Source organism: Crocodylus siamensis, chromosome 3 (assembly GCF_052110815.1).
Source record: "Crocodylus siamensis isolate JL-2025a chromosome 3, ASM5211081v1, whole genome shotgun sequence".
In the NCBI taxonomy this organism is placed as follows: Eukaryota; Metazoa; Chordata; order Crocodylia; family Crocodylidae; genus Crocodylus; species Crocodylus siamensis.
Window position 1 is genome coordinate 190,187,275 of NC_143397.1, and position 22,815 is coordinate 190,210,089.

At 46.8% G+C, this 22,815-nt stretch overlaps 1 protein-coding gene across 5 annotated transcripts in view; it reads right to left on the minus strand.

Moving 5' to 3' along the window:
- The window catches only part of LOC149869252 (DGAT1/2-independent enzyme synthesizing storage lipids-like), a 31,324-nt gene that overhangs the window by 2,936 nt on the left and 5,573 nt on the right, over positions 1-22,815 (minus strand). For 3 of the 5 annotated variants that reach the window (XM_090039974.1, XM_090039977.1, XM_090039975.1), the window contains exons 2-6: positions 20,977-21,302; positions 15,964-16,128; positions 13,000-13,208; positions 4,304-4,364; positions 2,902-3,041 (exon numbers count right to left, since the gene is read on the minus strand). In XM_090039974.1, the coding sequence (XP_089896100.1) occupies positions 2,902-3,041; positions 4,304-4,364; positions 13,000-13,208; positions 15,964-16,128; positions 20,977-21,259 (858 nt within the window). In that variant the 5' untranslated portion in view covers positions 21,260-21,302. The remainder of the gene's footprint in view (positions 1-2,901; positions 3,042-4,303; positions 4,365-12,999; positions 13,209-15,963; positions 16,129-20,976; positions 21,303-22,815) is intronic. The other 2 variants (XM_090039976.1, XM_090039978.1) reach the window with 1 other exon arrangement.

Consider the following 22,815-nt stretch of genomic DNA (forward strand, 5'->3'; position numbering starts at 1 on the left):
ATAAGTGTTATCATATATAACTAATAGTAAAGTTATGTTAGATGCCTCACTTCCACCATGGGGACAGTTTTGTATCTTTTGCCTAAAAAAAGATAAGGGACTCCTTTTAAATGAGCTGTAGACCAGTTCCAAGACTACTGAATCAGGCAGCCGCACCTAGCCTCCGGGGTAGAGAGCAAGGGCTTGATTTGGGAACCTCGTGAACCAACAGACCTCCTTTAGTTTATGACTTTGTGAAACAATAAAAGTTTTAAATTGAACAGGTCTGAGCCTGTGCTTAATTCAGTCCTATATAATTCGGCATCGAGCTCCCACAAGGAGAGCCCCAATTATCTTTTGCAACCTGGATATGAGGAACTGGGGAAGGGTGGGACTTATTGGGAAAACATGCATGGACTTAAAAAGAAAAAGAAAAAGAACTACCCGAGAGCACGTAAGCAGCTGCAGAAACTCTCGTTAGGTGTTGAGTACATGCTAATATTATGCACACACACACTTGCCTAAATTAGACTGTTTATGTTAGTTTCTGATAATGAAACTAAACAGAAAGACTAATTTGTGCTCCAACTGAAGTGAATGGCAAAATTACCTACTAACTAAATGGGAGCAAGACTGGTGTAATATTGCAATGAGCACTGCATAACTTGTCCTGCAGAATTACAAACAGGATTCTAATGTACCCTCTCTTCACTTAATGAATGCTTTGATTTAATGCTTTCATTCCCATTGAAACAGTTAGGAAATAAGGTTTTGTGATGTCAGGCCGCTCTCCATCATAGTCACTTGCGTCCCCTGCTGCTGGGCAGGGGCAGGGGCAGAGCCTGGGCCCAGCCACCACCGCTCAGTCTGTGCTCAGATCAAGACCCTCCTTCCCAACAAGAGGAGGCTTATTCAGCTGTTGGCACTGAACACAAGCCAAGCGGCGGCTGTGGCTGGGCCAGGCCAGGCAGACACCGCTGCAATACCAGTGGCCAGCAGCTGAATAAGCCCCCTCCTGCCGGACGGGGGACTTGCCCCAAGCACAGAGTGGTGGCGGCTGGGCAGACCCCACTGTAGTGCCAGTGGCCTCTCTGTGCTCAGGGCAAGCCCCCACCTGGCCACCGTCACCATAGCAGGGTCTGCTCGGCCCACCTGCAGCCGCCACTGGGCCTGGAGTTGGGATCAGCGGCCGAATAAGCTCCCTATTTTCAGAAGGGGGCTTCCCCCAAGCACAGATTGATGGACAGGACGTAGGACCCACTCCACAGCTGAAGAGGCGAGGAGCAAGTGACCGTGACCGTGACAGCCAGCAGGTCATCACGGCTTCCTGGAGCACGAGGCGCTCTACAGGGCTGGCAGAGCTACAGGGGCTTGCAAGGCGCTGGCCCTCTCCAGACCCTGGTGCTGCTGGGTGCAGCTCGCCACAGCTCTGCCGGCCCTGCAGCACAGCACCCCCACGAGGAAGGAGCTCACGCTCCCCCACATTATGACAGGGGCTGCTGTCCCAACATGGGCCCTGCCCCATCCTGCTGCAGCAGCGGGGAGGGGGCATGCCAGGCACAGCCTCTGGGTGGGGGGTGGAGTCAGACACCACAGTGGCAAAGGTGGAATAGAGAGGGGGCAGTTAAACCCCTCCCTGGCCAGCTCACCAGTTGCCAGTAACCCCTCCCCACCACTGCCCCCTCCAAAAGAAACCAAAAACAACCTACATTGCATTGCCAGCACTCCACCTAGTCAGCCTATAGCTTGCAGCAGCAGGCACCTCACTCAAATTTTGCCCCCCCAACATCCACTAGACAGCAATCTGACATTTCAGGGAAACATGCTCAGCTGTTCTTGAAGCCAGTAGCCATCATTTTGTACCATTCACATAGCTTAGAATCCAGAGAAGTAGAAGCAGCATAGACTAGAGGATGGCAGATTTTGGTCCGGGTGAAGTCCTAATAGCAGATTTTGTGCCAAAACACCTGAACATGCACAATAAACAAATCCAAAAGCATGTGAATGGGCCTAGACACCAGATCCTCATGGATATTTAAGCAAATCCCTGCCACCAATTTCAACAGATGAGAATACTTTCAAGTATTTGTCTGATCCAATGCTCGGCAGTCATGACACACCGATCAGCTAACTTGCAAAACTTAATAACCATGCTGCATAGCACTGTTCTTTTCAGCCACAAACTTACAGTGACAGTAGTGATCCAAGACATGGAAGGCAAGAAATGAAGCGGAAGTTTGCAATTCAAGCCGTACAGGAAAAAAAGTCTCCACCAAAGCCCGTGACAACATGATATCACTGGCAGAGCTTGCAGTCAATTACTTCAGGCATAGCAATGGGTACAGTATTTAACACAGGGCTGCCCGACTTCAAAGTAACCAGGAGCTGCATACCATGCAAGCTGCATCTGTGATACTTGATCCTGGGGGCCTTCAAGTATTGCATGGGTCTCCCATCACACCAGCTGCTGAGCTGTAATACCAGTGCTGCACTGCATGGGGCGCCCCCCTGCTCTGCCATGCTGCATCAGTTACCCTCCTCCCCTCTGCATTGGGCCTTGAGCCTGGGCTTCCTGGGCCCCACAGCAGTGATTTCCTGCCTTGACCTCCCACCAGCAGCAGGAGCAGGATGCAAAATGTGGCAGAGGAAGGAGGAGCCTGGTGACAGCAGCCTCCACTGTGCGAAATAGGAGCAGCACCTGGGCACGAGGTGGGCAACAACAAATTAACCTCTCTTAGGCCACAGGCACCCCAGGAGCCACTATTTGGACAGCCCGGATGTATTCCATAACTCAAGCTGTAAGATAAAGTCCAAAATAATAAGAGAACTGAAGACATACATGCACTTTAGATAGTCATGTGAAGGTCAGACAAAATTGAGATCTAGAAGGCAATATGATAATGCTAGAAGAAACCAACGTACCTTCTCAGCTAGTTCCTCAGCAGTTACGTTTGGATCATATGGAATGGGTTCTCCAATGTACGTGCGAAATTTGACTGGAAGCCCTCCATATAATATGGGAACTGGCAATCGATAAGTGTCATATATCCACCTACTTAACTCTGTGTGTTAGATTAAAGGGGAAAAAAAGTCTCAGAGCTTTGAAGAAATAAACATATGTTAAACTTTAAGAAGAAAAGCCAGAGCTGCTAAAAGTGCCAAATTAAATGTTTCCCTCACAACCAAAAGGGAGGAAAGGGGGACAGCCTTCTTCATTACATACTATTTCACTTACCCTCTCTAGTCTGGGTGCGCTGCGGTCTGCTTGAGTTTCATTGCAGCACCTTTATATTCCTATAGCACTAACTCTCACATTAGTGCAGCAGCTCTCAAAGTATTTAGATGCAAGACAACACTCCTTAACTTGTGGAAATTGGGCAACACCTCATTAAAAAACTAATGCATCTATTATTACAGGGTTTAACATGTTGCAGACCAGCCAGGCAGTGGGGGCAGGGAAACTGCAAGTCTCAGACAAGCCTGATTTTGAGATTACCTTCTTATTTTCTCAAAGCTGAATTGCTTCCTTATAGCAGGAGAATCTTTGAAGAGTGCTGAAGCTAACTTAGAACAAGTGCTAACACTGTCCCAGGACCCCCGCTTTGAATCACTATTTTAATCCACTTGACTCACCAAGTCAAGATGGATAATCTCCCATAGTTATTCCCAATTCCATGTAATCCAGTGTGGTTCATGCCCTGAAACCATCTGGCCACATAAAACAGAGTTTTCTTCATGTCTTTTTGATCTTTCAACAATCTAGTCTCCTTCACAGTTTACCCTGCAAGAGCTACATCCCCAACCTTGGCAAAGCCATCTGTGCTCCCCCCCCAAGTAATGAGTAATGCTTTAATAGTTCTCCTGCTGCCATTATGGCACAGGTCTTCGGGGGGCTGAGGGGGGGGTCTGCAAGGGGATGGAGGGCTCACCTGGAATCTGAAGACACAATTGCCTGTGCTGGGGGATCCCAGGATTGTGACCCCTTCAGTCACGCTGACCCCAGTATACAAAAAGGACTTGATAGAATGTGATCCCTGATCCCAGTATAATGGTCCAGCTATAGCATAGCAGCAGGCATGACTGTTGCAAACATGGATCACATCCTATCATGCCTTTAAAGGAATGTCTGTCAGCAGCCTATGGCTCATCCTAGACATGCATGTTAGTGTCTGACTACCCATAGACATTTTCCATTTTCCACACAATCAGGAGCAAGCCAAAACCACGAAAGATTCAGTGTATAAATATATATTTCTGAGATATGCTTTAAGATGGAAATGTGAAAAATGCTCAAAAGAAATATATTATTTAAAATTCCTCTTACTCCTTTCTTTAGGTGCCCTATATGCCTCCCGAATATTTTCAGTAAACATTGGAATGACGGGCTGAGGAGAAGGAAAAAAAACAAACCCAAAAGATAATAATTTAATAATGAGCACATAATGAAAAGTCCACATTTCTCATTTGTCCAAGTACCCAAGTATTTCAACAAAGATAGTTTTACACTCTAAGAAACTTCCAGAGATAGATATGACCTGGCCTATAGGGATCATCTCTAGCTAAGGAGTTATTCATACTTCATTCAGAATTGTGCATCACAACCTTGGAGATGGACCATGAACAAATTTATTGTTAGCTATCACACCAGAACATCTAGTAGTCTCATGTAGAAAGCACCTTCACAGTAAGAAATGTAGCTTCAAGGGTCTGATCTGAATTTGGGTAGTAGAAAATGGCTTGAAAGAGAGTGTCTTTCCAATCCCAAGGGAGTGTCCCGATGAGGAAGTTATTGACTACTATGGAGACCTAGATTGTGCCCCCCTCCCCGCTCCCAGAAAAGCTTGAAATGTATACAATGGGAACCCACAATATTTTGGGGGTGATCTGTAGAATGTCACATGCATTTCCCCAAATTAAATCTATTGTATGGTGTTTGGGGTGTCTATTGGTAGCCACCTGTAAGCTGTGTTTAGTTTTATCATGTTTATGTTTGTATGGACTGCAGTCATTGGTGCAAATAGATAATCACCTGTTTTACAGTATGGCCAGAATTGGGCAATATGACAATAATTGAGTTCAGTGTTCCTCTTCTATGCACACAAGGTAGTTCTGAGACTGTGCATCCCAAATGAGTGTGCTCAATAGCCTCAGATCATGTCTGAATGGGCCTATTGGACAGGCAATCGTAATTTACACGTAGAAACAGTCTGAAAACTAAAACAGTACTATCAGATTGGTACAGATATTCTACCTTTTCTCCCAAGAAGGATGGGAGTTTTCTTTTGCATTTTGCTCTTTTTTTTTTTCCCCCCTGTCCAGAAGGCAAAAAAGACAATACATGACAATGCCCTGTAGCAGGGCTATTGAGTTGCCCGCTACTGAAGATAGGGAATGGCTTAGCTGCCAGTTAGTAAGGCAGCAGGTGTTAGCTGTTGGGAGCTGATTAGATCAGCTGACGGCCAGGGGGCTTGGCCTTCATAAGGAAGGGAAGCCTGAGGCCAGAAACAGTTCCCCTCTGGCAGCTGCAGGAGGAGGAGGAGCTCTGCGGGCGAGCTGAGCAGCCCGAGTCAGTGGTTGCAGCCTGACCACTCCGACCGGCTGCAGTGATTCAGGGGTGGAGAGAACGCTGACAGAGGTATGTGAGAGAGCCAGCATAGTTTTGTGGAGTTGTGATTATTACACTGGAGGACCGGGAGAGGCTGTAGTGGTGGAGCAGGCCTCAGCAGGAGCTCCCCAGTAAGGTGGGGGAGTTCCTGGCACCAAGGAGGGCACCGCGTGTGGGGTTGTCCCGACCCCAGCCCATTGGAGCGACTTCGGGAAGAGTCTAGCAGAGGTGGAAGCCCAGCAGGGTGCGGGCCCAGGAAGGTGGGCCTAAGCAGTGGGGGGTCCCGACCCCAGCCCAGCGTGGACATTACTGGGACAGGCCCCAATTGGAATCCCCAATTGGGAAGAGCCCCAGTGGGGCGTAGGCCCAAGTTGGGCATAGACAGGCCGAGTGCGGGCGGGGAGCGCAAGTGGCGTGAGCGAGGACCCCAGTGGGGACCTAGAAGGCCCGAGTGTGGGCGATGAACATAAGGAGTGCGAGTAAGGTGCACAATCAGAGAGAGCTGCCCCAGGAGGGGGCGCGTGTATTGAGTTGGCCCTGGGAGAGGACCAGCACCGGGACTCGGAGAAAAGACCAGCCCCGTGCCAAGAAGGGTAGGAAGGCAGCCTCCTTAACTGAACTAAGAAGATCAAAGACGTGGCAGGCAAGACAGAGGATGTGTTAAAGACCCAGACTTGGCACGGTAGGCAAGGGCACTAGGGGAGGTCACGGCACCCCTAGGGGCGGTCCTGCCACACGCCCATATCCATGACTACTCCCCACTTTCCAGGATTTAGGCCATGTCTGTCCTGCAACAGTCAGACAGTGGTACAAGTTCCTTTTCTGTCTTGAGGAACTGCACTCCTGGATGCTTGTTCCATTCTCTTCACACAGGTGGCTGTTGGAGCTTTAATTTTTGGACCCATAAGAGACCAAGCTCTTTCATTTTCCTTTTGAACACCTCCTGCAGTTCTGTCTCAAATCCATAGAGAAAAGATGCTGCCCAACACTACAGCTCTCTCTGCAGCTTTCAGCATCCTCTCTCAGGAAACTTCCTCCTCCCTGGCACCACTGAGACTGGCACTGCCTAATCAATGGTGCTAGTCAGTGGTTATATTAGGCTTATTTTGGCTCTACAGAAAAGCCTTCCATCAGAGGCCCTTTGCAGAAGTCTACTTCCGCATCTGGCTGATTAACCTTCACAGGCTCGCACTGAAATTCCAAGTCACAAACAATTCACAGCCCCTTACATTTCTCAAAACCTCCCATCTCAGATTCCTCAGCCCTCAATTGTTCTTGCAAAAAGAATGTCATGGTCAGACAGTATCATCACCTGGACCCAGCAGAAGCTCTTTAGTTTTTGAAAAAAAGATTAAGACTAACAAGTCTCTGTTGATCTGCCCTGAGCACTGCACAGCCCATGGCAACTACAGATATTTTAGCATCAATCTTTGGACTAATCTAATCTAACAGACACCAGAAAGTTTGGTACTGCTGGTCTGCTTTCAGCTTTACCACCTTTTGCTCAGAGGCCCATTCTTTCAGTGACACAGAACAACTTCACTATCCTGCCAAAATTTAATCTTTCTACAGGTGCCCTTTCACGTGTGTGTCAGCCTTCTCCAATTTCTACAGCATAGAGAGTAGAAAGGACAGTCCTGGTGGCTCCAGAGTTCTGGATTTCCAATGAATGTTCAAGCCACAGTTCAAATTATCCAATGCAAGTCCCTTGAACGCAATGCAAGGCCCAGGTAACGCACTATTTTTTTTTTTTTTTTTTTTAAATACTCTTCCAGGACAAACTCCTTGGGGAATGTTTGCCAATCAGGCCCACCCCGGGAGTGTACCAAGGTGGTGGTGACTATCCTGGAGGACCTCTGTCAAAGCAGCAGTTCTCAACCTCCTTAGGCTCAAGGCATCCTTTGGAAAGTGCCAGCTCTTAATTTTCATATCTTTTACTACAGAAAGATAGGAGACCAATTTTTCTATTGCAAAGACCTCAGAAAGACCACAACAGGTCAGAATGTTTTTAACACTGTGGATTCCTATTTGAAATCTCTGGGTTTCTATTGTCAACACTGATTGACACTCCACAGCACCCTTGAAAGGATCTCAAGACACCACGGGGTTGAGAGTCACCATGTCAAGGAGTTAAGTGGTTATTTTCAATCAAAGCAAAGCTTCCTGACTGACTTGGAAGTTGATCAACAGTCAAGAAATGCAGCAAGTGGACTGAAATGGCAGTGTACTGACATGCAAGAAAGTGGATTAATACACACAGCTAGGTGTCCATTTGTTAGCCTGTAAGTTAAAAAGCATGCATCTAGAGATGCAAGTTTTCTGAAAAATATTGGATTTGTGTACCCTGTCATCTACTCCATCTGTCAATAGGACTGACTAGTCAACTGACAGCAAACAGTGGCTATTAGCTTTCATTTACTCATGAGCAAACCTGCAACAGTGGGACTGGAAGAAGTCGCCCTAGGACATTGCAACATAATCCTCGAGGATTCAAAGGGATGTACACTACACCCATTTCAAGATCTAACCCAAGTACTCTTCCTACATTGCTCAGAACTAGGTTTCAGAGTTCACATCATCTTTCTGAGCACTTCTGCCCTTCATTTTTCATTGCTCAAATAATCCACTAAAATCCACCTACAATTATATAGGACAAGCAGTGGTTCCTTACCACAAGCCACACTGTACCTCAGCCCTCACAGAGGGCATTAGCAGTGCAGTCAAAAGCCATGAATACCTCTTTCCCCCTTGTCTTCCACGATTGTTCAGTGTTAATACCCTGCATGGGCGCAAAATGTTTTCTCTGGACCCAGTCAATAGTTACTGCAGCCAATCAGCTTGGTTACCCATTTCCCAACTTTCCCTTTTCCATCCCTTTTTCAGAGGTCCCTCTCCCAGCCCAAGAGCAGCTTACCAGTCCTGGGGGGAATGGAAAGACCTTCCCCTCAGACCTCAGGGAAAGGGAACACTACTGCAGGGGTTCTCAATCCCTGGGCCGTGACAGGTCGGCTGAAGATCCGCAGCACAGTTGGGTGGGGGTATTCTTACCGGCTTCCAGCCAGAAATTCCAGCGGCGGTCAGCAGCGAGTGCTAGGCCACAGTTTGCCAGGGTGGGGCATAAAAACTTTGGGAACCCCTGCTTTAGTGGATATATTCCAGTTTCAGGGAAGGAAGGATGGCACCCAATCTCAAACCAAGGAAATTTTAATGTGCTCATCTGCAAGTTCCTGGTCTTCACCCTGGCTGCCTCCTTTTGATTACAACAAGCAAATGGTCCAGTCTCTCAATCTACAGAAAGTTTCTGGGCAGAAGCTTGAGACATGAAAATAAGTTCCTGCATGTTGTGGTGAAAAAGAACTGCAAGAAACTTTCATTCAGTCTCTCCATAGCTTCAAGAGTTTTCAAAGTGCTCTTGGTGTTTTCCACATGCCTCAAAGCAGGTAGGAGTGAGCCCTAACCATATAGCGATTGCAGCAAATCCCTACTTAGACTACTTGCTTGTAGGAGGGCCCCCCTGCAATGAGATAATAAAGAGCCCCAAGGCAAAATGAGGCTCTTTCAGTCTTCAGGTCTTGCTCAACCATCTTTAAAAGTTCATTCTAGTACAGAGCTACAAATTCTATATGGCCACCGAGGCCAACAGATACCCCACTAGAACTATAACAATTGGTCGGCCCCATCTCAGATACATGGCATGTGGCACTGCATGCTATATTTCACACAAGAGGTTTGCAACCCAGAATATATCCATCTACACTCCCCAAGAGAGACTTGACAAGCATGAAGGGGACAATACCTCATATGATACTAGCCTCCCCTGCTCAGCTGTAAGAATTTGTTGTAAAGCACCTGGAGGAGAACACGGTGATCAGGAACAACCAGCATGGATTCAGCAAAACAAGCACTCAGTGACACCCACCAATTCCCTCAGCCCCTTAGATGAAGAGCATCCAGGCCTGCTGATTTGAACACATCCAGCCCCTCCAGAAGTTCCCTAACTAAGTCACCCCTAACCTTGTGGCAGTGCCTCTCCCCGAGTCATTCCATACTCCCGGTGGGGGAGATGTCCCGGTCCCTGCTCATCCATCTTTCAAAGTTCATTCTAATACAGACCCACAAATTCCATGGGCCCACTGGGGCCAACAGATACCCCACTAGAACTGTAACAATTGGTTGGCCCCACCTCAGATACATGGCATGTGGCACTGCATGCTATATTTCACACAAGAGGTTTGCAACCCAGAATATGTCCATCTACTCTTCCTGACTTGTGGCAACTCCATCCTTGGTTATGGAAGGTAGGTGAAGAAGCAGCAGCAACAGGGTTTAGACATGGCGTAGATGTACATGAGGTCACAGCAAATGCAAGAAAACTGGAATGTGCATGAAATCCAGAAGGCAGGAAGGATTTCAGACCTCAGGGACAGAGAAACTATTGAGAAAAGCAGGAAAGTGGAGATTTAGGTACGTGAATATGCAGGTCCACACGCTTCTCTTTCATCGTATTGTGATCACTCGGACCTCTGCCTCATCTGCTCTACCTCTCGCCTGCAACATCTTAATATTACTATTCTTTGCGAGTATGGATGGCAGAGTGATGGTCATACTGACAAGGGCCAGTTTTCTGCAGGGCTTCACCACCCCTACATGCTGGCCCTTTTCTCCTGGGTGACAAGTCATCCTTCTACACTGACAATGCATGCGAGTCATTCAGTCTCAGCTTCCCCTAACCGGATTTGATTGCTGATTTTGCAAAGCGCTGGCAACATTCCTTTCTGCTAGGTCTCTTGAATGTTACAGCCTAGCTTGTGGCAGTCTTCCTCTTCCCAGGGACTGACAGATCCTGGAGGGCAAGATCTCTACTTGCTGGTCTCTAAGATTCTCAATTAGGCAGCTCACTATATCCCAGGTTTAGGTCCTACAACTTAGTTAACTATAACTCAGGTGCTCACGGGATCTAACTTGCCCCTACTATTGCTCCCTGGCCAGGAAGTACCGAATTGTAAACAAAAGGAAAATAGGCTCTCTTCCCTTTGCTTGTCTTACTTTCTCAGGGAAAGAATCAGAACCCAGGTTCAGAAGTCCAGCTCAGCTCCCTGTAGCTGGTTCATACCTGGTAACTGTTTATTCAGTTCCTCCAGGGAAATCTCTCCTTTGCCTATGCTGCTAGGGTTCCCTGAGGCTAACACCACCTACAGTACCAGTTCAGACGTTCTCTCCTGCTGGGCTCAACAATCTTTCACCCTTGTCCCTCAGACTGGTGGGTCTACCCACAAGTAACCTACAGTCCAGTGTTACTCATCTTGCTTCATAGACTGAGTTGGTCATACACTTTTGGTCTCAGTATCCTTGCGTCCCACAAGGGTTCAACTGGCTGGGACCCTGTTGTAGCAGAGCCCCCCTACCCTGTCCTGCTGCACCATTTCTTTTTCCTGGATGCCAAATGCTGAACCTCAGCATCCTCCATTACACTCCCCAGGCTTCCCCTTGGCCAATCAGCACTGGCCCCTGGGGCACATGTTTCCCGGACCCGGTGTGTGACTCCAGTTTCACCTCCACCTCCCCTGAGCTCCTTTCAGTGCACTGGGAAAGCGTAGTCCATCTGGACCCTGCCAGGTGGGGTCCCTTCCCCCCCAGCATTCTTCTCTGCTGTGGCAGGTGGCATGGCTTGTCTGGCCCCTCCCAGGGAAGTTCCCTCCACCCCCAGAGCTTGTCCTCAGTGCCCCGGGGAAGCACAGTATACCCAGGCTATGCCAGAGAAGTTCCCCATCCCCTGGAGTCTCTCTGGCATGCCAGATAGCATGGCTTGCCCAGACCCCACTGGTTAAGTGTAACAGGAAGGGTGTCCTAGGGTTGTCGTGCTCTACCCTAGCATCTCCCCACCGTGCCTATTTCATCTCTAAAGCACCCTCTGTTCTTGCCCGCCACATCTGTGATGTTATATATATTTTATAGGGAGGCTGCCTCTTTGTCTCCCTGGACACACTTTTCCTCCTGTACAATGGCCCTGCTCCTGTAAAGCGTGCTTCCGTGCACTCCAGCCTTATGGGCTATGCATGGCTCCAACCACCCCTTTACCATGCCCCAAGCCTCACTGATGTACCGGACATTGTTCAGTCTTACACTCCCTGACAGTTGGGCTCTCTGCAGCCTTGTCTCACTCTGCGCCTCACAGGTTCTCAGGCTCTCCACAGCCTTGTCTCATGCTGCCCACTTCCCTGGCGCTCGGGGGTCAGCGCACCTCAACGTTGCATCCTCCCTGGCGCTCGGGGGTCGGCGCACCTCAACGTTGCATCCTCCCTGGCCCTCGGGGGTCGGCGCATCTCAACGTTGCATCCTCCCTGGCCCTCGGGGGGTTGGCGCACCTCAACGTTGCATCCTCCCTGGCGCTCGGGGTCGGCGCACCACCACATTGCGTCCTCCCTGGTGCTCGGGGTCGGCGCACCACCAATTCAACACCTTCTCTCGGGTGTGGAGGGTCAGCTCCCCACTTAATACTGTGCCTTCTCCAACACTCAGGTTGGCACACCCCCAATGCAGCGACTTCTCAGACATTCGGCGTTGATGCACCCCCAGTACTGCACCCTCTCTGGTGCCCAGGTCCCCACCCTACCATGGACCCACAATGAGGCCTCCTCCATCCCCTTATAGTCTTTCCCAAGCCACCGGTGAAAAACAGTAAATAAAACACAAGCCCCTGGGCTAACAAACTCTAGCTGTCCAGCTATAACATTATTCCAACCACCCCGGGGTGCTCCATCCTTTACCAGTCTCAGGGCTGTACCTGCAGTCAGGCCTCTCCTCCCTGTTTGCTCCAAGAGAGCTCCTTCCCCCTTGGCTGCCACCAGGGAACTGCCTCCTGACCTCCGGCCCATGATTTATATAGGAGCCAGGCCCTACCCCTTCCGTTCAGCTGACCAGGCAGGTGTGGGTCACTAGCTCCCTCTGGCTACCAGGTTAACCTGCAGCTGGGCTCCTTCCTCACAGCTCCCAAAGTAGCAGGCACCCTAGTGCCCTGCTACAGTAAGTTATCCCCTTGGGAAGGCATGGCTCACCATCTGGGACCCAGCCAGGTCACTTTCCCCACCAGCACAGCCTCCATTAGACCCCCCAAAAGAGGGGACGTGTCCCAGCCCCTGCAACAAAGGTAGAAAGGTAAAGGAGTTCTATGTTGGCCATAGTCTGTATAAAATAACAAAACACCCAGTAAGTTATGTCGAAAAGTTGTGTGTTAGCTGATGGCAACATCTCAGAGAAAGAGAGGTAAACAAATTTAGCCCTTATCCCCTCAGGTTAAGAGTATGCACAACATCATTTATTACACAGCAGGTGATACACAAAGAAGCCAAGCCCCCTTTGTGGCAACTCATTTGTCTGCCAATAACCTTGAATATATTGAAGTGATTGATGCTCACAGGTATGTTACTCACCACTCTTGCATCTATAGCCAGGTGAGCAAAGCCTTTACGATGACCCCATACAACTTTGTAAGTTTGGTCACTAAAGAAGGCTTCTCGAACACCACCTGGTGCAACACCCACAAGTTCACCATTTTTCAGTGCGATCATACAGTCTTCCCTTGTACCATGAGGTACCTTAAGTAATTCTAGAAGTAGTTTAAAGCCTGCAAAAAGTATACAGCAAATACATTATTAAAATAAAACTCAAAACATGTCTCAAGTACAGCTTGCATATCAAAGAAAAAACACAGTAAAATAAAAATTTATTATTAAAGTTAAATGGCTACATACGTAGAATATAAGACCAACAAATGTGCTGGAGAAAATAAAAAGTAATGCATGAACAATTCACTTAGTCAGATACTTTAGCTGGAGAAATATGAAGAAGAACCCACCTAATACTTGCATTTCAAGAAACCAAATACAGAATACACTTAAGTCAATATTTTTCCATAATTATTAGTACTTGTACTAATATGTATAGGTTGTCTTAGTATAGCTGATAACCAAGGATCCTGGTTTACTCTGATTTTTTTTTTTAATTAAAAATTTGCTGAAAAAGAAAAACCCAAATTCAGATTTTTCCACAATTAAAACAAAATCCTATTTAAAAAAAATCTTTTGGATTTTTTGTTTTAAAAATCAGAGAAAGCCAGGATCCCTGATGATAACATACATATATTCCTCTTTCCTTCCTTCTCCCTTTCTTTTAAATGAAATTAATCTAAATTACATTTATTATTTAAAGCTTCCAAAATATAAGGTCCCAGGAAATGCAAGGGAAATCTCTATTCTGAAAGCCCAGATGCCCAGACATATGGATAGGCAGGGAGCATCCTGCTAAATTTAAAGACCTCCTAGAATATGCACAGAAGTAGGAAGTGCACAGTGAGCTCAATTGCTTGCAGCCAGAAGGAGTTGGGCTGCTGTGTTGGGAGCCAGAACCAGAGACAAAAGGGTCCCCAAGTGCTTGGGAGGAGGGAGAAGTGCTTGATTTTGTTCATGTCATCTTGTGTGGTACTTGAGGATTGCGTTATTTGGGAGGACTGGCTGAGAAGCTCCTCGGGGAGCAGAGCTGTCTTTCTACTGCATAAATAGTTCAGTGAAATTCCCCATTACAAGATCAGTAATAAATGACCCTGCCCCAGGAATTTCATAGAATCATAGAAGCAGGGTCAGAAGAGACCTTGTAGATCTTCAAGTCCGATCCCCTGCCTGGGCAGGAAAAAAAATTGGGCTCAAATGATCCCAGCTAGGTAGGCATCAAGCCTCCCCTTAAAAGCCCCTAGGGCAGGAGCCAGCACCACTTCCCTTGCAGGTTGGTTCCAGATCCTAGCCACCCTGACTGTGAAGTAGTTCTTACGGATGTCTAATCTAAACCTGCTCTCCAACAACTTGTGGCCGTTATTCCTTGTTATGCCAGGGGGTGCTAGGGGAAACAAGATCTCTTCCCCCAAACTCCTCTGGTCCCCCCTAGTGAGTTTATAGATGGTCACCAGGTCCCCCCTCAGCCTTCGCTTATGAAGGCTGAACAGGTTTAGGGTCTGCCCTGTTGTCCCTGGATCATGCAGGTGGCCCTCCTCTGGACCCTCTCAATGTTGTCCACATCCCTCCTCAAGTGGGGCGCACAGAACTGGACATGGTACTCCAGCTGTGGCCTGACCAGTGTCACGTAGAGGGGGAGGATCACCTCCCTGTCCTTGCTAGAGATGCACCTGTGGATGCACGACAAGGTCCGGTTAACCCTGCCAACCGTGACCTCGCATTGTCGGCCCATGTTCATCTTAGAGTCAATAATGACTCCAAGATGCCTTTCTGCCTCCATGCTCTCAAGAAGGGAGTTTCCCCATCTTATAAATGTGCTGCTGGTTACTACTGCCCAAGTGCAGCACCCTGCACTTATCAGTATTAAAACGCATCCTGTTTTTGCTAGCCCACCCCTGTAACCTATCCAGGTCTTGCTGCAGTCTTTCCCTCCCTACTAGCATGCTCACCTTACCCCAAATTTTAGTATCATCAGCGAATTTAAACAGGTTGCTTTTCACCCCGTCATCCAAATCGCTGATAAAGAAATTGAACAGCGCGGGCCCAAGGACCAAGCCTGGGGGACTCCACTGCCCACTTCTCCCCAGGTCAAATATGACCCATCCACCACCACCCTCTGAGAGCAACCCTTCAGCCAATCTGCAATCCATCTGACTGTGTAGGCATCAATCCCACAGTCGCCCAATTTTTTAATGAGGATGGGGTGGGAGACGGTGTCCAAGGCCTTGCTGAAGTCCAGAAAGACTACATCCACGGTAACACCTGCATCTAGTGCTTTTGTGACCTGATCATAAAAGGTGATCAGGTTCGTCTGACATGACCTGCCCCTAATGAAGCCGTGCTGGTTGCCCTTGAGCATCATCTCTGAGGCTGGCTCATCACAGATGTGATCCATGATGATCTTCTCAAAGAGTTTCCCTAGGATTGAGGTAAGACTGATGGACCTATAGTTGCCCGGGTCCTCCCTCCTCCCTTTTTTAATGATGGGGACCACGCTGGCTATCTTCCAATCATCTGGCACCTGGCCCGAGCACCATGAGCGCTCGTAAAGCTGTGCCAAGGGCCCTGCAATAACCCCTGCTAGCTCCCTCAACACCCTGGGTGAAGAGCATCTGGACCCGCTGATTTGAACATGCCCAGCCCCTCCAAAAGCTCAAAAGGGGAAAGAACAAAGAATTGTGTGCAAACTGTATGCAAATTTGAGATGGAGGAATGCAATGCACCTAACATCTAAATTCACTGTCAGCATGCAGTATGGGCATGCTGTGCTAATCATGCATCTCACAAGTATTATGGATACAAAGTGCATAAAAACACAACACAACAGTTTCATATTGTGAAAGCATTGAACTATTTCCAATATAAGAATTTTACCTGGCACTTTATGGAGCTTATGATCAACTACGGAGACGCACATCCGGTGTGTCAGTTTAAAGTACCTAATTACAAAAAACATGTAGTCCACAGAAAGAGCTCCATGGTAATAGATAAGAAGAGCTGGTCCTTCTGGTATGTTTTCCAAACCATGAAGCTCATAACCTGTTTGCAGTACAAAAGTAAGGCATTGTTAATGTTAATTTTAGATTATTTGGAATTTGAACTTAAGGTTTTTGCTAGACAGAAGTATGGACTTAAGCAGCAAGCAGTACGGAGCAGCTTCTTCAAAAACTTCCAACACTTGGTAACTTTATGATCCGGGCCCAAATTCCTACAAAGGTATTTAGACATTTTTCTATTGAGCATGGCACAACCCAAGTGATTTAGACACTTCAGCATGACTTAAGAATTGGAGAGCACAAGTATAGGCATAAGTATGCAAGAAAAAGTGGTATAACCCCTCCCCCCAAATAAAAAATAGAGTCGGGGGGGGGGGGTTTAGAAGGCAAAAAATGTAGAAAGATTTTGCATCATCATGGTTAACTATTTCTTGGAGGTGTTAGAAATATTATTAAAAATGCATTATCAATAGTTAGAAAAGCACAGCTGTTCGCTCTCCTTGTCTCCTTGGTGGAAGACGGGGGGTTGGAGATTGAAGGAAAAAAAAAAAAAGCTACTAAGGGCTCTTTGTACTAAGGTATCACTCTCTCTTTGTTCTGCAAATTTACTATCTCTTTGTTACACTAAATCACACTTTCTTTCATGGCTCCCACATTTCTTAGACTAGATAAAAATAATTGTCATCTTAGCCTTGAGCTTGAACCTTTTGTAACCTGAAGTTCTTTCTAAGCACGTGTAATAAGCTAATGCATATAAGCCTATCCGCCCCGCATACTTAAGTAGTTAATTATAATACACATGCGATGTATGATGTGACGTATTCACAAACATGTTTGTATGAACCGGAAATGAGTTGTAAGAGTTCCTGCTTCTGTACACGTGCTCAGGAGAGAGGGGATAAAGGCCTGCTGAGAAGTGTTCCCCGCGGGCAGAGTGTTTGATCTTTTGTCTCTCTCTCTGACCCTATTTGCAAATATATACCTTTTGTATTGCTAATGGAGTGTGTCTGTGACTGAGAGTTTTTTTCGCCTCCCGAGAAACGAACCATAGCAGATTTCTGCAACAGAGGACTTGCATTATTGCATGGAGTGTGAAGGAAGTGTAGCATCAGAAACTTCCTGGTGTAGCAGACTGTACAGATGCCACACTTCCTGAAGACTGTGTTTCCAAGAGGCCTTACTCCATGTCTTGTGAGGTAAGGCCTGGACCCTTGCAAAGCACAGCAACAGGATTGCTAGTTTTTTACTATACATAGTTCTCATACAAGTGTTATTTCTACATCAAAATTCTCAACAAGATTCTATGAATAGCTCACTTGCTACTTCAGGCACAAGCTATGATGCTCACCCAATAATTATGGGTGCGAGCAGGTTAATACAAGACTCTGCCCCTTCAGTTTGCTGAGCTGACACAGTGTGAAGATGGCTCCTGCTTGTATGCCATGCATCTGCCTTCGAGAGCGCTACTTTTCCAAGAAAGTAAACAGCTTCCCTACCTAAAGCACACCCTCCAATTGGGGTGGCAGCGGGGTGTTTAGAAGGTGCATGTCTTGTTATAAAATATGATATGTAATGTTTTCAGAGAAAGTTAAAATAATAGTTTAGACAAAAAGAGATTTCTTGATTTCAAGAGGGACTTTTTTGTTCAAAAAACCCTTCCTCACCCAGAATACCAAGAACCCAGGGTCAGAACAGTCACCTGGGATGTGAAAGAACTAGGGGTGCACTGACAGACATTTTAAGGGCCAATACCAATATACGAATTCTAAGGAGGCATATCGGCCAATACCAATCCAATTTCCAATACAGCATGGAGAGCTGCCTCCAGCTGGTAAGTCCGTTGTGATGGAATGAGAGAGGGAGGGAAGGGGTGTGGGGAGAGGCGGGGGGGAAGATCAACCCCCCCCCCCGTGGTCTTGGAGGGGGCAGAGGCAGCAGCAGGCACTGCCCAGCTGCGGTACTGCAGGGCACAGGATGGAGCTGCAGTTTGGGGGCAGTTCCCACTGTTGCTTGCACCCTCCCTTCCATTGGTTGTACACCTCCCTTTTAGCTAGGAGACATTCCTGGATGCTTTTGGTGGGCCATGGGGGCTTTTGCGCACTCCTGCCCCTTTTGATCCGTAAAATGTTGTCATACTTTTCCTGAGATGACTGGTGGAAGTCCTCCCCCACCAAAGGTTATGAACACTCCAATAATTGCCTTAAGTTTGTTAAAAGACTATAGTAAGATCTGGAAAAAAGTCATGCTAAGCTGAAGCTTGTTCACAACAAGTAAAAACCCAAAACCCTGATGCTGCAAGCTATCTATTGTTTCTGAAGAAACCATGAGATATCCCATCGGTATATCTGCTATCCGTACGAATTTCAAGCTGGCTCCTAAGTGTCTGGTTACTCGTTAACCTTTTGTTTTTCCTGATTATCAATCAGTTTCTTAAGATGTTCCAAACCAGATAACCCATTGTCAAGAAAAAAGACAATGATTTACACTGTTGAGAATTCTTTGAAGAAGCTGAACTGAGGGTATAAAAATCTGGCAAAAAAAGCAGCAAAGTGTGTGGGTGCTGACACCATCCGCTGTTGTTCTCGAGAAGCTGTAAGAAACAGATCTTCTCCCTTCAAGGATCATGCTGAGAACTTTACTTGTCAGCATTGAAACGCGAGTGCTTTGGACTGGTGAGATCCCAGTGCTCTTGCTCTCTCTTTTCTCTCTCTAAGCATAAATTTCTGAACCTGAACTGTATTAGTTAAGCTTGAGCTAAGTTTCCCCAAATACTTAGTGAAACCAGTATTGTAATTGTTTGCATTTGTTTTTCCTTTGCATGTATTACTACTAGTACCATTATATATTTCATATACTTAGCAATAAATAACTTTTATGGTCAAACTAGTAGTAACTGGGTATATTTTTCCTTCTCTACTTTTCCTTCCCCACCTGCTCTGCAGCAACGCTTCTTTTATCTAAGCAAAAGATTTCTGCAAAGCCCAAACATACTGTGGGGTCTGCTCATCAAGAGGCTAAAGATTGGGATGTGCTGAGTTTGAAACACATAAGGGGATCAGCTTGTACAGGCTGATTGACCCAGTTTGACTCAGATGTTCCCTAATGAACTGAATGCTGGCCCATGAGGGTGCCAGCCAGATTCAGAGGTATTCGGTTTACCTGTGTGCTTGTGTCCAACTGCAGTTTATTGTTGCTCTGATGAACTGATTCTTCACATATGAGGGTGTGAGCCTGCGCATGCTGATCAACCCGGATGGGTCAGGTGTGTCAAGTTAATCTGTGTGTGTATATGACTGATTTGGCAAGTGGAGAAACCCAGACCCATTGAAACAGAGTCCTGCAAGATAGCTCCATTGGAGGTGAGGACTTGCAGAAGGGAGAAATACAGCTCCGTATAAAAATACAAGTAACACAAGCAGCACATTGATAGAATTACGAAGCTCATAGAAATGTATCCCTAATAAATGAGCACACCCCAAAGTGACGGGCAAATTTGGTAACACAGAACAGCAGGGAAATTTCTGCCCCATCAGGAACAAGGAAACAGGAACACAGGGACCTCTTCCTTGCAGGGCAACATCTCCCACATCATCCAAGACCCCAACAACAAAAATAAAATGAAAGAAAGACTTGCTTCCATTTCTTTTCAGTCACTGTAACTCAACTATATTTGTTTAAACAAGGGGAAGAGAGGGAGTAGCAGGGGAAGGAGTTCTATTTCCTAAGAAATGCATGTTCGCCAATAAGGTAAATATTTAAAAATGGCACAATGTCCAATTAAAATGAGCTGTCCTTTTCATTTCCAAATAGCTCTTACATAAATTCTAGAATCTTAAAATTACAGTTATATTGACATTTCTAGAAATAAGTTCTGGCAACAAACAAAAAATAAAAAAGTTCCCCCACACATGATTCTTTAAAATTGTATCCATTTTAGCATACAGTGAATTGTCAGTGTTGTTGTTAGAATATGAATATAAGTAACCATTTCTCTTTCTTGGAAAACAAACCACAAATAAAGAATATTCATTCTGTTTACTATCCATGTGCTAACAGTTCATGCACTCCCCAATATATTTCACTTTTGCCTCTTTTAAATAATAAACTCTTTGGGGAAAGGATTCTTGTGTACTATGTAGCATCTAGCAAAAACTAGTACTGGTTTCTGAATAGGTTCACCAGGCTTGCCAACTGTAAATAACCAGGCTGTAAATAACCAGGCTAAAAATGCCTGCCCACAGAAGCCATAAAAACATGAAGCAATGGGAGTAGGGCCACTTAGTGTCTGAGCAGGAGAGCAGCACTTCAAATGGAGCTCTAAGGACTTTAGGGCTCATGGGGTCCTCCAAAGCTCCTTCCCCAAGCCCCAGCCATATGTTACAGCTAATGCTCCCGATGCTACCTCCCATCTGCCTGTAACACTGATGGGTGCCAGGTATGCAGATAGAGGTCCTTCTTTGGGGGCTGTCATGCCAGGACACAGAGAGTGGGACTGGTAGGAGGCAGCATGGCTGTGAGGGTAAACAGGGGAACCCTGAAGTGGGGTTAACATGGTGTAAAACCACTGCTACAGTCAAGTAAGGTTGCCAAACCAAGAAAAAAAAAAGTTAATGCTAAGTTTGAAAATTTTCACTGACAACCAATTTTCTTTTTTTTAAACTATGATTGGAATGAGGCCCTCATCCAGGGTCTGGCAGAAGGATTACATTTATATAACATAAAGTATGTGTCAGCAAAAGGTTAGTTGTCAGTAGAAGGTTTGCAGATTGTCAGTAAAGAAAATGGTCTTGGGTTAGTAATCCTGGGGTTGAAGAAGCCTAACATTTAAATTTTGGGGTCATTCACCTCATTAAAACATATTTACAGCTACAAAAAAGGAAGTGTAACTTACCATGCCATATTCTTGCATACAGATCCCACAAGTATGCCAGCGTTTGTCTTGCACTGTCCCAGAAATCATCAGAACGCTTTGTTTTTACCTTAGAAATCCTGTGATAAGTTGCAATGAGAAGAGCACTGAGGAGGCCAAAGATAAGCAGCATCCAAGGAAGTAAAAAAACGGTTAATATTGAAGCCATCACCACCTTGGTGAACCCATGATTAAGACAGGTCTCCAGGTACTCCATGACATTCCATTGTTCCAATATGTGAGAAAAGAAGCTGATAGAGATCATTGGTATCTCCCCTGCAGGCCAGTCCTGTTCTTCTTGTCCTCTCCTGTAAAGAGAGAGAAACAGAAACAGAATGCAACTCCCTCCATAGTCATGGCAGCTTCTAAGCTAGAGCCAAAAACAGAGAGCCTACCAACAACAATAACAGCACTAAGCATAGGGGCTAATGTAAGTATAAGATCCATTCAGATAATTATTTTACTGTGTGGATGTAGTCATTTAATAAGCAGTGTTGTTTGTAGTACTGGAGAATTGCTACCAGCCTTTAAATTTAATAATTCATTCAGCTAGTATTCTTTTACAGGGACTATTAGATTTTGTGACTGTGGTCAACCCACTCCAGACTTCTACAGAGGATAGAGAAAGAGTGTCAAACGTTTGGCCCACAGGTAAGATTCAGACCCATTGAGATTCACAATCCAGCTTGTGGGTTGCTGGGCCAGCCCTGGCCCCCACACAACATGCAGCAGTGCAAGCAGTGCAGGATGCCACATACAACCTGTGCCCCAGACCCTGTCAGCACTACACCCAGCCCATGCACCATTGAGAGCATGTATCCCATGACAGCTCCAGGGCCATGTGCACAGAGAGCCCCATGATCAGCCAGTCCCACTCACAGCACTCCCATGCATGCTGCATGCAGCAAGAGGGGGTGTATGCTCCATGCAGTGCCTTGCTGGACCCCTGTGCTACCTGCAGTGCTGGGCCCAGCTCATTTGCCACAGACAGTGGCTGCCCCATGCTAGCCTAGGGGACTGGCACATGCTTCGTTTGAGCAGGACCTGGCACCACAGACCAGCGCAGGAATGCCCTTGGGATAAGGCTTAGCTGTGCAGAAAATAACCTTTTTAAACTCCTGCAAGTAGTAAGGAAATGTACACATCTCATAAGCCATACCAAGTGGAAGGCACCCTTCTTCATAGAATCATAGAATCAGTGAGTCGGAAGGGACCTAGACAGATCATTGAGTCTGACCCCCCACCATGGGCAGGAATGAGCACTGGGGATGGGAGGGGTCACAAGACCCCAGCCAGGTGCCTATCCAGTCTCCTCTTAAAGATTTCCAGGGAAGGTGAGAGCACCACCTCTCTGGGAAGCCTATTCCAGGCTCTGGCCACCCTTACCGTGAAGTAGCTCTTCCTAATAGCTAACCTAAACCTATCCTCCCTCAGCTTGTGGCCATTGTTCCTAGTGACTCCACGGGGGGCCCTGGTGAACAGACTTTCCCCGAGTCCCTGCTGCTGGCCTCTGATAAGATTGTAGGCAGCCACAAGATCCCCCTTCAGTCTCCCCTTGTGGAGACTGAAGAGATTCAGGTCCCTGTGGCAGAGCTCTCAGGTGCCCTGCCACTGAGAGCAGAAATGGCTCAGGAGAGACCCCTAGTGGCAGAAAGGGGGAAGCCCAGCTGCCAGTCACCAAGACTGTGCAGGTGCTGGTTGCCCTAGCAACCAGGGAAACGTAGAGACAGGAAGGGGCAGAGCTTAGCCCTTCTTAAGCCCAGGCAGAAGGCCAGGAGAGCAGTTTTCCCTCCGGTGGCCAAGGGAGGAGGAACTGAGCCA